This window comes from Giraffa tippelskirchi, chromosome 10 (genome assembly GCF_054371585.1).
Source record: "Giraffa tippelskirchi isolate mGirTip1 chromosome 10, T2T-mGirTip1v1.2.pri, whole genome shotgun sequence".
NCBI lineage: Eukaryota > Metazoa > Chordata > Mammalia > Artiodactyla > Giraffidae > Giraffa > Giraffa tippelskirchi.
Window position 1 is genome coordinate 110585288 of NC_137284.1, and position 16776 is coordinate 110602063.

The following is a 16776-nucleotide window of genomic DNA, read 5'->3' on the forward strand; positions in this document are numbered from 1 at the left end:
AATGCAGAGGGTTAAAACCATTTCAGAAATCTCTCTAGGCCACATTCTTTCCACAGGAGACTTAAGATATAAGTTTTTCCATCCGATGTTAATTATAGTAAATATTTTAACTTGCTCTTGCCCACAGGATCTCATTTATGAGTCACTGTATGGAAACAAGCCTGGTGAGCAGAACACTCAGTGCTGGGAAGAGTTCCTGCCTTTTCCAGGTTAAGGCAAGGCTGCCCATGCCAATAACCAAGTGACCGACAGAGGGCAGCACAGACCTATGCACAGATTTTTTTACCAGGACAAATCAAGATGGGAGATCTCGCCTGCAGACATTTTGGTTGGTGTGGGGAAGGATTGGCTCTTGGTTCCCAGGCCTTTTATATTTGCTGCTGCCTCGCCTAATTTAGGTTAAATGACTGGTTGTGTCAGGACCTGTTTTCAGTTTTTTTGTGCTTGTGATGCAAATGAATGACGAGACAGGACCACCAGCTGTCTGCAAAGCCCACAAGGCCTATCTTCTCCCCTCTGTGTGCTTCCACGTTGCCTACCTGTGGACCAGGGCCCAGCCTCAGCTCTTGGGTCACTGGGAGGCCTGGTGCAGCCTGGGCATCACACAGGCCCTAACAGCAGAAACCTTGGTGTGTGGTTGCACTCAAGGGTGGGGCTCTGGCTGGTCCTGGGGTTCTGGTCAAAGCTAAAGAGGCAGGCATTCTGGAGCCAGGGCAGGATCCAATGTTCTGATTGTTTGAGTGGGCCACATAAGGCAGCATTTCCTTGCATTTGCCTAAAGACAAAACCCACTGAATCTTCAACTCATCTGTTACCCTGCATCCCTTTCACTCCAGCAAAAGAATTGCTTTCCAGCAAAGTTCCTTCCTGGGAGAGAATAAGGACTGAAAAAGGACCAGTCCTTTTGCCAGCAGGGCCTTTCCACCAGCATCCCCACTGGTTCATCCAGAGCTTGGTTCTCCACCTGGCAGTCTCCCCTCCTTCCTTCAAGAGGCAGGGATGCGGACTGCACTCTCCATGGTTTCTACCAACACTGGGCCTGACCCAACCCATCCTGGAGGAAGACAAGACTCTTAACTGAGCCCCTTCTCTGAGCCAGCTGCCAATTCTTCCTGCCCAGCCCTTTCTGCTATGTGGACTCAGCTCTCTAACAAGAGGGCAGGCTAGGACAAGTCCTGGATTTTGGTGAGAGAGGCTCATGGTTCCTAAAGGTACTGGAAACTGCCCATAATAACTGGCATCAATAAGGACTGCAAAGTGATCAGTTGCCTGTCCTGCCACCATCAGGTGACTTTTAGGTCACAAACCCCTGGGAGGCTGAGATGAGCTCTCATGTGAAGAGACCACTTGCCACCTGCCCTGTGGAGCGTGGGGTCGGGGATGCTTCCTAACAGACCCCTCTTCCTCCCAGTCAGCCTTTGCGTCTGTTCTAAGTCGCATACATAGTAACAGTTAAGGGACATATTTGTTTGCCTATGTATTTTCTGCTTTCTTGATTAGAATGTATTCCTTGTAAGAAAAAAATTCTTACCTTTAACTCACAGTTTTAGTCCCAGGCATCTAAAACACACAGACCCTAGTATATGTCCCATTAACATTTCTTATATAGATGTTCAGAATTCAATATGGCTTCAGTACAGAATTTTATGGGAAAACATCAGAGAGGCATTTAACCAGATTTGAGCTCATGAAAAGCTGTTCGGAAGAAAGTGAAGAAGTTTTTGCTATAATTTCTCTGCCTCTAATTTTTTTTTCCTTTTCTCTCTTTTTTCCCCCATCATTAATACTCAAGCCTAAGAGCAAAGTCTCACAGAAAAGTTTACTTGCCAACCCCTCCTGCAGCTGCATCAGATGGCTCTAACAGTCAAGACACAATATGCAACAAGAGACTGAACACTGAACATCATCTCACATGTGCGGTAGTGTTGAACTGACCATGAGCACTTGGGAGATCTGCTAAGGGGAAGTTATGTTGGAGGTAAACTTTAGTTTGGGTTACAGTTAAGTAGTATACTATTGCTTCGTCATATAGACTATTAATATCATATATTCCACTTAACATTACATACAAAGACAGAAGGTCAGAGGTCATATCATAACATGGAATGTTCTACAATGTATGGCATTCTGAGTAATGGTAGGGACACAAATATTGACATGTATAGAGCAAGGCTATGGAAAAATTTTCCAGTCATCAGATATGTAAAATTTTAAGTGGAGGATTCTGTTCTTGGTGCTGTCAAAATTATGAATAATAAAACACATATTTTGATTAATCATATGACTGAATTATATTTCAATTATCTGTCTAGAAAACAATATAAAAACTTTTGTCCAATAAGGATGGAGTCAAAGAATATACTGCCAAAAACTAGGTTAAAACTATCATAATTAATACAAATATTATGTTATTTTTCTGGATTTCATAATATTTATGATAGCTGTCAACTTTTCTCTTTCTAAAAAAATTCATTTTTACACCTAATCTTGAATAAAATTCTACATTTCTTATTAAAGAGTACCTCCCCAAATTACATGTTTCAGACCCCATAAAACTTAGATGTGCCTTTGTTCACATAAGATAAATTAGCCACAATCAGCTCTCAAGTAGGTACAGTGTCCAGGAACTGTCTGTGGTGCTGGAGCCAAGTTCACTCGGCTCTCTCCATGGTACTAACTGCACAGGCCCCTGCCTGTGCCAGTACATTGTGCTGGTAAATAAAGAATCAGGATTACCAACTGAGATCAAGGTTAATGCATAGGAATGGATGCTTCTGCCCATGGAGAGAGTGTCTAAAGAGAATAAGGCTGAGAATCAAACCACAGAAAATTCCCAAGTGTCAAGGAAACTCAAAAGACAGGAGCTCCAAAAAATAGCAGCTCAAGGAAAACATCAACCACCCAGCCATGCCTGAGTCTAGATCAAGTGCAGAGAGGAGGGACCAGGGATGAGGGAAGAAAGACAGTGATAATATAATTGACTTGGGTAGGGGCTGTCTGTAAGGGAAAGAGAGAGGAGAGTGACTGAGTGGGGTGGCCTGGGAGAAAGCCCTGAGCTCCAAAACAAAGACACTTCCCACTGAGTTTGTGGGAGATAAGCCAAGTAAGGCTGAGGCATCACTCCCAATCCATATGAGAGTTTATGTGAGTCAAAATAAAAGATGAAAATGACGATTTTATACACGTCTTCTGACATACACGAGTGTATGTGGCTATCAGAACATTGTTTTGGTTTGCTTTTGTTTCTGCTTGGAAATGGGTGCTCAGTTTCTTTGACAGTTAGGGTTGTTTAAACAGTGAGAGAAGGTCAGTGTTCAGCCTGCTTGAATGAACTTCTTCCAGCTTCACCAGCTGAGACTGAGCCCTCTAAGGATCTGGATGCTGCTGTGTGGCTTGTGATCTAGCAGGCAATGGAATATTAGAAGCCAGTCAATTTCCATGAGAAACACTCAAAAAGGGACCAAATCAGGGCCAGAGTGAGTTAGTGCTGATACATGTTTTTCCTTTTTTTTTTTTTTTTATTATTTAAACCAATTGGTGGTGCCAGGAGGTGACCGTGGGTGAGAGAAGGCTGTCAGCCTATCTTGACCCACATATCCATCATCAACTCCCATCCCTTCCATAGCATCGCAGTCAAAGCATTGTGAAGTTTGTGAAGCTTCAGACTCTCTTTCCCTTCCCTGGGCATTGAACTGTGTCCCCACCCCCAGCTCCCCAAAGACACACTGAAGTCCCAACTCTAGGTACCTATCAATGTGACATTATTTGCAAATAGGGATTTTGAAGATGTAATGAGTTAACATGTGGTTCCCCGGTGGCTCAGAGGTTAAAGCGTCTGCCCGCAATGCGGGAGACCTGGGTTCAATCCCTGGGTCGGGAAGGTCCCCTGGAGAGGGAAATGGCAACCCACTCCAGTATTCTTGCCTGGAAGAATCCCATGGATAGAGGAGACGGGTGGGCTACAGTCCACGGGGTTGCAAAGAGTCAGACATGACTGAGCGGCTTCACTTATACTGGATTAGGGTGGGTCCTAGCTGCTTTATTTTCTTCATAACATTTTCCTCTATCTGAAACTGTCTCTTTTCTTTTCTACTTAGAATGTAAGTTCCTGAGAACAGGGCCCTCATCTCACTGGTGATGTTCACCAATGACAGAACAGCTCCTGGCACATAGTAGATTGTCAAGGAATAACTAGGTTTAAAATGAAAGGTTTAGATGCTCAACAGGTTTTTGTTGAATAAATGAAAGATACAAGCCTTACTGCCACCATCCTCCTCCTAAAAATATTGACACCCCAAGCCTATGCTTTATAGAAGTTTCAGTTCAGTTCAGTTCAGTCACTCAGTTGTGTCCAACTCTTTGCGACCCCATGAATCGCAGCACGCCAGGCCTCCCTGTCCATCACCAACTCCCAGAGTTTACCCAAACCCATGTCCATCGAGTCGGTGATGCCATCCAGCCATCTCATCCTCTGTCATCCCCTTCTCCTCCTGCCCCCAATCCTTCCCAGCATTAGGGTCTTTTCCAATGAGTCAACTCGTCACATCAGGTGGCCAAAGTATTGGAGTTTCAGCTTCAACATCAGTCCTTCCAATGAACAACCAGGACTGATCTCTTTAGGATGGAATGGTTGGACCTCCTTGCAGTCCAAGGGACTCTCAAGAGTCTTCTCCAACACCACAGTTCAAAAGCATCAATTCTTTGGCGCTCAGCTTTCTTCACCGTCCAACTCTCACATCTATACATGACTACTTGGAAAAACCATAGCCTTGACTAGACGGACCTTTGTTGGCATTAGGAAACAATAATTTCAAGAGGCCAAGAAAAACTATCTTCATATGAGCATTTACAAGACCACATCCTAAAAGTCAGAAGAACTCTTGATGACTGAGTTTCACACATCAAATTCTTAATCATGTATCTAGGATTGGGCTGGGGAGGAAGGAAAGGGACGTTGATCAGAAGAATGGTTATGACAGCCATCCACCAGGGGGCAGTCTAACATAGTTGAGAAGTTCAGAAGTTGCTAAGTTGGGTTCACTTGAGGACAACGGACAAAAATTAAAAGACAAAAAAAACAAACCTGAACTACATCACCACTCTGATGATCCTCCAAATTAAAAAGAGATGAAATAACATAGAGGCCACAAGGGAGCAGAATCCACTCAGGAAATGCAGCCGTGGGAGAGAAAGAAGAATGGAGGAAACCGGAAGTGACGCAAAACATGCCCTCATACCTCACACTTCACGCCAGAGTAGGTTCCTGTGAGTGAGTGTAAGCAGCTCCCTCAATTCTGACTGGGGACCCTCTCGAGGTATTCTTTGGTTCAGGCTGGGGACTGCCTCCTCCAGTTTGTTCTCAGTGGGACATCAATGTCATCAGCCTCCAGTTTCTCACAGTGTGGAGGAGCTCAGTGACCACCACCTAAAATCTGAAAGACCTGGGGTTTTGAGACTATGGCACAAACTACTGTTTGCCAGCCAGTATCCATTCTCTCTCCCAGTTTTCCTAGGGGGACATACCATCACCTGTGTTGAAATGTGGCCATGTGGTTAATTAACTGCAAGCCAACGAGATGTAAGCAGACGTGAAGCTTCTTCCAAAGAGAAAATTTAAGAAACTAGAAGGAAGGACCTTTTGCCTTCTTCCACTCTCCCGAGTCTGGAGACATCCAGATCTCCAGGAGACATTCTTGGACCATGAGGTGACCTTGAACCTGGAAGTCATAAGCTATGGATGGAGGAGCAGAAAGAGAGAAGTTTGAGTCCTTGGAGAGACCACACAGCCACCATACAATTCTGGAATGCCTCTTCTGGACTTCTTTGATGTGAGAAAAATTAAATTCTATCTTCTCGAAGTCACTTTTCATTGGAGTTTTTCTTCTATAGCATACTGAACTCAATCCTGGTTGAGTCAGAGATGGTTTTATACTTAATTGAAAATAAATGGGAAAAAAAGAAAATAAATGGACATCCATGGGCTGATTTTTCTCTTTGAGCTTTCTGCTTCTGGTCACTAAAACAATGGCCTGGGAAGAAAAAGTCAATTAAAGTTCATGTTGTGGATGTTCCTGCTTGTCGTCCCCATAGGGGGAAGTTAATCACTGTCAAACTCCAAGGTTTCCTAAAAGGGGCTAAGATGCCCAGCTCCTGTCCTCAGGTATAACAGGTAGAATGTCTTGGAAATTCTTACAATTGCAAATTATCATACCCTACCTCAGACTTGGATCAGAAATTCTGGAGGTGGGCCCAGCAATCTGTATTTTATTAACCTCCTGGGTGATTCTGATGCATGCTAAAACTTGAGAACACTGAGTTCCCAAAAGGAATTGCTCATACTACCAGGAGCAGAGAGCATCATCAGGAATAACTAGGGTTGAAAGTACATTTTACAGGGTCTGGGAGAAAAGAGAGCTGGAATAGTTGATCAATTGGGGGGGATGGATAGAGGAAACAGGATTTAATAAGTGCTCATCTGTACTAAGTCTTTGGGTGATCTTCACAGTTGCCAAGAAATTCAAGTCTAAGATGGAATTCAAGCCTTTATCTTTACTTCTTGAGTGTGACCTCTCTCTGAGAATGAAACATGTAGAGTTTCGATGTATCGTGGTCACATTGGTGAGAATATTTTTGTCAGCTCTAGGAGAATCATCTGTGTGGACCTGGAGAGGAAGGAGCAGGGGTAACCCCAAACAGCAGAACCAGCCTGCCCCCCGAGCTGGGGCACACCCCCACCAGAGACCTGGGAGCTTTTGGCCAGTAGTCTGTCTGGTTGTAGGGACCACATGCAGGTGGGTTGGGATTCATCCTTCCATTGACTTGACTTCCTCAGAGTGGCCCACCTGAACACTGGAGGGAGCTGGCTCTGCAACTGCCATAGATCTCAGGCCTGTGGTGGTAGGTATTTATTATTTCAGGACTTTTAAACACTATTGTTAAATCTAGAAATCCTCCAGATACATGAGGCTGACCTCCCCAAAGTAGAACCCAGAAAAGTCAAATTTCCAGCCTCACCGTAGAGAGAACGCAGCCGGTCTGATGGACTCATGTGAGGCTTTGATTCAGACGTGAGCAACTGGAGGCAAAGGGGCTGCATGGGGAATTGAACTTGCTGGGGACAGTGACAGCAAAGCTATCTGCTACCAAAAATGGTCACCGGGAGGTTGGCTCCCTCGCACGGAAGAGCCACCCCTGGGTTGAGAGCAGCAGCAGCAGTCAACAGCTCCGTCATCAGTTCCAGAAGACAGTAAGGCTTGAGACACCTTTTCTGGTTTCTCCAGCCTCAAAAGAATTCTATCAGATGCCCAATATTTTTTCTCCTAAACTCTTTTTCTGATCTATCAGCCAAAATGATCTCCTGTTGTTAGAAACTAAAAAGTCTAATATAACTATGGACATTGGAAATTGTGAAAATCAACAGAAGCTCAAGTAAATGGGGGTTCCGTAGAATTGCTTATCTGTTCTGGTGAGGCTGATGATTTGAAGCACCCAGAAATACTAGGGGTTGGGACTCTGGCAACCTGTGGTTACCTATAGCGCTAATGAAGTGCTCAGTGCAGGCAATCTTTGGGGCTATTCGGGGGCCATTCTCATAAAAAACATACATATAAAGGCCACGAGGCAAGAAGGACTATGAGGTGAGCTGCTTCCATTTCCAGGAGCCCCTAAAACATCCAAGTGACCTCGATTCCACTCAGGTTGCATGATCCTTGCAGGTCCTTTCGAGGCCAGGACTTTACTTTTCCAAGTCCATTGTAAGCTCACTGGAAAAGGCCACAGGACCCTGAAGACTGGATTCCTCTAGGGGATCAGACTTCCTCCCCTTCCACCTCCCCTCCTCTCTGCCCTTCACATTTGCCAATTACAGCCACCAGGAAAAATGATAAGACGTTTATTGAGTCATCTACAGCAGTTTGACATCCTTAAAATTCCGGACAAGGTTGTGAGCACAGCAGTAGCAGTGAGGTCTGTGGGGCTTATCTTTATTGTGGGAGACGAGACCCAGGCGGGTGCAACTCCCACAGCGAGCCTGAAGTCTGGGGTGCCAGTGGCATCCCCACTCCAGCTCTCACAGGGGCAAAGCTACAGAAGACAGACATAAGACGAGACACACAAGGCCAAGCATGGACACACCCCAGGACGTCGAGTTCAGGGGAAGGAGAAAGGCAGGCACACAGCCTACTTGAAGGATGTCCCAGATCCTTGAAGGATTCTCATGGGGGTGGCAGGGAAACACTGACGTCACCCATATGGGAGTCTCCTCATTCTATCTCCAGCACAACCAACCAGCTGATCGGAATAAACCTGGAATTCTGTGTCCATCAGAGCCCACTGGCCTTCCCCTACCCCACCCCCCAAGTGCTGGTGGTTTTACAAATGAGGCAAAGGTTAATCCAGGAGGGCTCAAAGCAGTTGACAAACAGCATGGGGTCCCCCTTTCAGAGGTCTTCACCCCAGAAACAGCTCACATCTGTGCAGTTTCCCTTTTACACACCAAGGCATCTCATTTGAATCTCACTCCTGATCTGTGAGTCAGACTGAAAATCAGGTCCTCCCATTTCTCAGATCAAGAAGCAGAGGCCCAGAGAGGATCAGCCTTGGAGGACAGAGCAGGTGGTGAAGCCAGGCTGGAACACAGGTCTCCCGTCATGACACTGACTCCACGCTCCCCCGGCAGTCTGGAGTCCTGACAACCTCCATAGCCAGAGCCACTCTCCTGCGCAAGGCTGAATATTTCCTGGTTGGAAGCTTTATTGGGTGTCTTGTTCTGGCTCACGTGCAGGGCAGGCACACACATCAGCAGGCCCGTTTCCCTACTCAGGTTTGTAAAGCATCCTGGGTCCAAACATGGCACAGGCACCATGTTAAGCCCACCTATCAGTGTTTTCTCAGCAGCCCAAGGGGGAGGCTTGACCTGCAGATCACCAAGTTTCCTCCCAGCTCTGGTGCTCTGTGAATCTCTCCAGAGATACATGAGGAAGGAGTCCAGGCCAAACAGCAGATCAATGGCAGAGCCAGAAGATGCCCAGGTCCCCTATTCCCGCCTCAGAGCTCTTCCAGCAGGCATCCATGGTCACTGGGCCCCAAGCAGGAATTTATGATGATGAAGCACTCCCTGCTTTGACTCTAGGGTGGCCTTGAGTGGGTCAAGAGTACTCAGAGAATTACAAAGAAAGCCTCTTCAAGCTTTCTTCCTGGGAAGGGAGAGTGTCAGGTGAAGGCGGTGAGTCAGCACTCTTGGTGGGTGATGATGGGGTCTGGAGTATTTCAAGCCTGGAGCCTGGCTCCAGCTCTCTGGTCCTTTCCTCCAAGGAAATCGGTTCAGGGAGGGGTAGGGGTTAGAGATGGAATGACTGTGGGCCACTGGGTGTGTCGAGTAGGGTCACAGAGCTGCCCACGGAGACAGAGAAGGTGGCTTGGCCTCAGGCATGGTGGGGAGTCATGAAGTCTGTCATGCTGGGAAACATCAGAGAGGCTCTGAACCCCTATACCCACACTCCAACCCCTCACAGGCTCCTTGACAGGCTTGGCATCCTTTACTTGGTGACCTATCTCCCCCAGGGCCAGAGTCTCTCTCCTGACACTGCCTGTTCCTTGATTGGACAGTCAGGACTGAGGATGAGAGATTTCTTCATCCCAAGGAAAACTCAGCCTCCCCTGGTTGAGTTCTGTCCTTCAGGATTGCATAGAACAAAAACAGCCCCCTTCTAGAATCATGGAGTCGGATAACTCTGCTCCTCTCCAGCCTGGCCCTTCCCAAGACCTTTCAGCATGATTCCTACCTGTTCCAGGCCCAGGCAAACACCGCAGTCTTTGCCTGGGGCCATTCCCAGTAGATAGCTGGTGTTTCGACAAGAATTTCAGAGATCCAGTGGGCTACACAAACTATTTAGTCTTTTGGCCAATTATACAAATTTGAAAAAAGAAAAGGTCAGAGAGGGAAGGGTTATACCCAGACCTTACACTATCCCCCCACCGCCGTGACCCTGAAGGACAGCTGCCTACCCTCCTGGAGCGTTCAAAATACATCAACTGCCTCTGCTCACAAGGCTGGCAATCATTTGTTCAGAGAGAAAAACCAACCAACAGGAACCTGGAGCCTCTACGAGGATGTGGGCTCAGGGCTCAGGTGGCAGCATGGCATGGGGATTCCGGGTGGATTTTGTTTTTGCTGTTTTGTGATGATAGATGTATAAAATCAAAGCCTCCTCTTCCATGGTGAAACAGATCTGCTGGTGGGTGTGAGGATGAAGAAATAGGGTCCGTACTCAGGAGACTGCTCCTAGGATCTGGGGGTAGCTGTTGTCCACCCAGTCGTGGCACCCTGACCCAGCTGGGACATGGAGGAGTCTGCAGATGGTGCTGCAGGCACCTGGCCAACTGTCCCTGGCCTGAGCCTTCCCTCTGGCCCGCCAGCTTCCACTGTGGGGTCCAAATGGAAGGGACAGATGTCCCTTTTCTAAGAAAGAGAAAATATACAGAACTCCCCTCCCTCCACACGTACACAAACACAGACACTTCAGAACCATAGGCGATACACATAACAATGATGAGTGCCCTTCTACCCGCCTTGGCTTTGAACCGGGGAATTACTGGAGCACACAGCCTGGAGAAGCCCTGGGAGCCACCTCATCTCACAAATGCATAAACTGAGGCCCAGAACAGGGAGCGCTATGTCCACCATGTCAGCAGTCTGAGCCCAACTGGGACAGATGCTGTGTCTCTGAATTGAAGCCTGTGAATCCTTCCAACCTTCCAGGAACAGGTCTCTCAACAGGGCCCTAAATGCAAGGTGACCAGAGGACAGCCCCTCAGGTAATACACGAGGCACCCAGACAGAGGGAAGGGTGTCACGAGGCAGGTGCAGGATGGAAGGGCCACCGCATACCCCATGGCCAGCCTGAGTTGCCAAGTATGCCTAGGCAGAGCAAGCAGGCCGGTTCACCCTCTTTGCATGGGGCTCATCTCTAAAGCAAGCACTAAGCCCTTCCCTAGTCACTTCACAGGCATTGAGGAACAGGTCCCTAAGCCCCTCGGGCCCCTTGCTCTTCATCAAGCAAAGCAACATTCCCCATCCTCCCGAACTCGCCAAGCATTCCAGAAGGCAACCACAAAACAAGCCCACAAAACACTTGGACAGCAACACCACAAGCTGATACAAATGGGGTGGGTCCCACATAGAGGCCATGGCACTCTAGCACTTTCCTCCACCTTTTCCGAACCTGGCTCTGCCCCATTTTAAATTCTCAGGCCGTGGTCTGGTAACTCACGGCTAGACAGTCAGGACAGGAGTCCGGGTGCAGTCACGCCTCCCATCAGCAGCTTCTGCTAACAGGCATGGTGGGTGGGGTTTTCCACTCCCCCCACCCCCAAGCCCTAGGACACACTGGTGTCCATGCTGACTCAACGTCCAGAGGGAAGTCTCTGCAGAGGTCTCAGATTTCAGTAGCTAAACCCAAGCCAGAGGCTAACTAGGGCTCCTCATGGTCCATGAGGGTGAGGGGGCATGAAGGGGAGCCCCGGTCCCTGGACTTGGGCACATGGAGGTGTAAGGTGCTTCAGGATTCACAGGAAGGCGGCTGGTTCATCCTAGTAATGGCTTTGATTTCAAGGGAAATGGGAAGGGGGAGGGCGTAGGGGCTCTGTGTGGTAGGTATGGTTGGGGAGCAGTTTCTCTGAGGCATCCATCTCTCAAACTTCTGCAAGTGATGCCTGGGGACAGGAGGGGGAGGAGGGAAGCTTCCAGAAGAGCCCTTGCCTACCTTGAGTCAGGGGTAAAGTAATGAAGGTGGGGAATGTCTTCTTTCATGGATCCCTCCAAGCTCTTTGCATCTAAATTCCACTCATATCCACTTTTCTGGATCTTGGCAATTTTTTCTTGGGCCAAATGAAAAGCACCAGAACTTTTCTCTGGCCTTAGCCCTATATCCAAACTGAATTCTCTGAATGGTAGATCCCTGGCGCTTTCCCACTGTCTGATGCCCAAGAGCTGGGCACCTGGGCACCTGGACACCAAGATGTTGGGTGAGCATGGGTCTGCTTGCACCAAAAAGCTGTCTGGCCATCCAAGCTGGACTTCCGGTAACCTCGGGGACTGGACCAGGCCTGAAAAGGGCCACAGGGTGGCGAGTAGACTCAAAGAGTCCACACTGAGAGTCAGACATTGCAGGGCGGAGCTGTCAGGCAGGCCCCACCCCAAGGCCCCCCAAGCCAGATCAGCAGCCTCAGCTCATGGGACGCCTCCCACACAGGGTCAGGTGATCACTGAGGCTGGTGGGGACGGGGTGGGGTGGATCTGGGGACCTGCTTGAGGTGAGCAGGTACCCTTGGGAGAGGGGGAGGGACGGGATGATTTTCCCAAAATTAAGGAGTATTTACATGTCTGGGGTCAGGGCCCAGGGGCCCACAGTGGGTGGGGCCAGAGCCAAAACAAGAAGGCTAGACACCCGCCTGTGCCCCGCATCCTTCTCCCACCTCGGGGGGCCAGGCGCCCAGCCCAGGGCCTGCCCGAAGGGAGAGAAGAGGCACAACATGCGTGGGCCGGCGCCCGACCGTAGCCCCAGCCTGTGTACAGAGGAGAGGAGGGGGCAGGGTGGGCTCAAGTGGCCAGGTTGTCGGCCGGGAGGCCAGACATGCGGATCTGGGAGCTGCTCTTGCTCAGGATGGAGAGCTGGGTGCCCCCGTTCACCCCGCTGCTGGCCAGGGACGGGTGCCGGTGCTTGAAGTCCATGGTGAAGTAGCGGTTCACCTTCCAGCTCCGCCACTTCCGCTTGATCTCCGCCTGCACCTGCGGGTGGCAACTCAGGCGGTCACTTCCGGGTGGACACCCTCTCACACCTCACCCGCCCGTCTGGGCACCCTGGAGCCCCTCCCAGGAGGGCACGCCCATTAACAGTGGCTGCGGATGAGGATCTCCTGGAGAGCTTTAACAACCCAGATGCCCAGACCATTCCCCTGAACCATGACACCCAGAGCTCTGGGGTAGGGCTCCCACATGTTTTAAGGCTTTCTAGGGGATTCCAATATGCTGTTAGGGTTAAGGATCACTAAATAAAGCACCCTTCTGGGTGAACTCCCAACACATTGCTCTTAGTATGGTGCATGCGGGGCATGCCCAGTTTCAGAGTCCACATGCCAACCTCCTCCACCCAGCACCTTTGTGCGGCACCAGTACCCACAGCCTCCAGTTCCAGCTCCCACTTCCACCATTGGCCCTGACAAGCTGCTTGGACTTCTACTTCTTGTTTCTTGCAGCCGCTACCTGCGGAGCCCTGTCTGCCTCTCTTTATCCTTATCTGACCCCTCTGTAGGTTGTCTGAGAAAGTCTTCTTATTTCTCAGATACAAAATCAGGGGAAGCCTGCCACAGTCATGCAGCCAAGACCCAAGCGCTTGGTGCAATGACTTCTGCCCACTCTCCAAACCCACTCACCCATTCAGCGACCTCTCCCATCTCAGCATCTCTGTTCTGGGTTCTGCTCAAAACATCATCCTCACAGGCTAAAGCAGGAGGCCTGGCAAGGGAGCATTACTAGAAGATTCCAGACCTCTCCCCAGGATCAATCAAGTCCACTCCACAGGGGACAGGCCTGAGCAAGCAGGCTGGTGTGCTGGGGCAGTGTGGAGCATTGGACGGCTCTCTGCTCAGCACCCCTGCCCAAAAACAGCCTCATGAACTGTAGGTACCGTTTCCTGTGGTCTTGTCCTTCCTCACTTTCAGTTCACCTTTCCTAAGATTTGTCTTATGGTGAGCCCTCCCAGGCGGGTTTGCACTCAGAAGTTGACGCCTTTATGGGAGGATCTCTGCTCCTGAGGCTGGGCCTCAGCAAAGCGGGAGGGAATCTGGCGCCAGGAAAGGTGCCAGGGTTGGGGGAAGGCTGTCATCCTCCTCCCGTAGGTGCCAGGAGTCTGCAGAGCCCTGGTCTGGAGGATCAACCCTGTGTGGCCAGCTGGTCACACCCCTGTCTGCTCCCCAGCAAGCTGCACCTCCACCGCTAAGAAAGCCGGGATCTTACTTACCTCTCCATTCAGAAAACAGTAGAGAACAGCCACCACAAAGCCCTAAGGAGAGAGAACAAACAGAACCTGAGAATGCTAGCAAGGAACCTCCCACATGGTGTGTGGGGGAGGCAGCAGGAGCGAGGAGCGACACCAGGAAGCAGAAAAATAAACTGATCCAGATGCAAGCACCTGCCCAGGAGCCTGCAGTAAAAGTCAAAGTTCTGCTCCACCGAATGGCCACCCCCTGAAGCCAAGTGGCTGGTGGTGGCATTCCCTCCCACCCACAGCCCTGGCTTTGGATCTCACATTCCCTTGGTCAAATCCTTCCCATTCCCAAGGGCCAGCTCTGTACCACTTTTTAGAAGAGGCCTTCCCCACATACCCCGAAGTGTTCTCCAAGCTCCCAAGTCAGCCTCCAGGCCCCCTGAGGGCAGCACTCCCTCAGGACAGAATAGCCCTGTCTTTATACACCACCACCTCCCCAATCCGTTGGCCAGACAGCTTCGTACATGGAATGCACAGAATACCATGTGGTTCCTGGTACCTAGTAGGTGTTTGGCTCTTCTACATATATTCTTGATTTATATTTTGTGCATTTAGAATTCCTGTGCTGAGATAGGAACCCAGGCTCGGACTCCCAGTCTGGGGCTTTGCCAATAAACCCCTCAGCCTTGTCAGGCTAAGAACCCAATCAGGTAAAACAACTGAGTTAAAATGGGAGGAGGGAGAGAATCAAGTCAGGTACACAGAATAACTTTTCCACCATTGAGATCAAATACTCCTCTAAAGAGTTGGGCTTGGGAGAGGCGCTATATCCTAGGGACATTCAAGGGAGCCAACCTTGCCTTCACTGACCCACTCATGCACCCATCTGTTCATTTACTCACTAAGCATCCTTGCACTGACTCACTCTGCTTCATTCACTCATTTACAGCCCTGCCTGCTGATTCCTTCAAGAATGGACTTACTAGTCCTCCAGTTTTCTCATTCCCTGGATCACTTATTTATGTAACTGTTTTGTTCATCCCTCTGTTCAGCTCATTCAGCTCCCTGGGACCAGATCCTGTGCTGGGGACCTCGACCTGGGTAACTCAGAACTCCAGCACTCAGAGGGGGAAGTCAGATGTGGACAGAGAGATCTCTTGAGGACACTCTGCCCACCCCCAGGGCTAACACTGAGGGGGAGGGAGCTGCTGTCTGCTGTCTCTGATGGCCCAAGGGAAGCCTGGCTCGGGACTCCCAGATGCACCAGCAACATGAACGCACTGGCATGTCTTCTCGCGGAAGCCTAGAGGGCAGATAGTATGAAGGGCCGTCCCGGTCTCTTCTAATCTAGCACTGTTATTCTAGAAGGGGAAACTCAGAGCTGAGTTTAGGTTAATGACTTAGGACCACCAACAAGGTAGAGGCCAGGGACCTGGCTCCCCACGAGGTCTTCCCTCCAAACACACACATACACACCAGGCCTACCTGGAAGGAGCCCAGCCCCAGCTCAAACACGAGTCTCTCCCTCTTGCTGACGTTCTCCGGGGAGAAAGCAAAGACCGTGTAGTGGATTCCAAAGAGTGGGATGAGCAGCAGGGTGGACCTGGCGAGCCGTCTGTCAGGAGAGAGCAAGCCGTCTGCTCCAGGGGCCGCCAGGGTTTGGGGCCGGAGCCGTGCAGGGCAGAGAACCACAGTCTCAGCCCCTCCTCTCCCCCAGTGCTGGAGCCCCTGTCCATGGATGTCCTCATGATTCTCTCCCAGGGTGTGGGTCCTGGGGGAGATGGTCAACAGATCCCCAGCTTCCAGAACTCCCTAGGAAGTTCTGGGGAGACCTCCCTCAGTCTGCGCGGTGCCCATCCCTCTAGGCCACACTCGTGTCCCGTGGAACCACTGAACATGCACAGGTGAGTATGTGATTGACAGAAACCTCTCTGGGGAGGTATGAAGCCCTCTGGAAAAATGAAGTCAGGGCAAATTCCTGTGGTGGGATTTGGACGGACAACGTGATGTATCCTCAAGCAAAACAAACATTTTTCAGCTCTGAAAGGAAGCACTCTGCTCCTGGAAAGAGCAGCCCTAGGGGACCACAGAGTCAGTCAGTTTCTCTGAGTCTGGGGCTAGCCAAGGATGCTCATGGAGAGTGGTGGGGAGGTGCTGACCACTGGGAGAGGATGGGCCCAGAGGGTAGAGTACAGAAGGAGACTCATGGGAGGGATGCTAGGAAGGATTTACTGACTCTGAACGTATACAACCACCACCCAGCCGGAGGAACCTGCCACCTGGGAAACTGAGTCAGAGATTGTGAAGAAGGCTGCCTGCAGGGGTGGGAGCGGAACAGGGAAGAGAGAAATGGCCCTAGGGACTTCACTACCCTGCTGTGGCCAGCTCTCCTGAGGTTCCTCTGACTGCATCTGGCTCCTAGGCCCAGTGGGTTGGGACTGTGGTCTGAGAGGGTGGGGCACAGGAGCCACGGGAAAACATCAAGAGGAGGCATGGTGACGTGTGCTCTTGTGGGTCTTGGTCAGGGCAGGGGGGCACCCAGAGGGTCTCCAAGAGTGGGACCCCATCTCCACCCACCCCAGCAGACTGGTTCTCTTTGGACTTCCTGGAAGAGCCGGTCCCCTACCCTGCAGGTGCTGTCTGCCCCCTGGAGCCCTCTGAGCTTCAGCCTCACCCTCTCCTGGCAGAGCTCAGTCCATGAGGGGGGCAGCAGGAGATGGGGGCAGCCCTTAAATCTGGGGCAGTTACACTAGGTGCCCCTCCCTCTTCCCAGCCCCAGCCTTTCTGGGAG

The 16776-nt window shown here is 50.2% G+C and overlaps 1 protein-coding gene across 6 annotated transcripts in view; it reads right to left on the reverse strand.

Annotated features, from left to right (window-relative positions):
• Positions 1-7875: 7875 nt before the first annotated feature.
• ADCYAP1R1 (ADCYAP receptor type I) overlaps positions 7876-16776 on the reverse strand; it is a 62232-nt gene continuing 53331 nt past the window's right edge. For all 6 annotated transcript variants that reach the window (XM_081531750.1, XM_081531751.1, XM_081531749.1 and 3 more), the window contains 3 exons: positions 15471-15600; positions 14019-14060; positions 7876-12787 (listed from right to left, as the gene is read on the reverse strand). In XM_081531750.1, the coding sequence (XP_081387876.1) occupies positions 12599-12787; positions 14019-14060; positions 15471-15600 (361 nt within the window). In that variant the 3' untranslated portion in view covers positions 7876-12598. The remainder of the gene's footprint in view (positions 12788-14018; positions 14061-15470; positions 15601-16776) is intronic.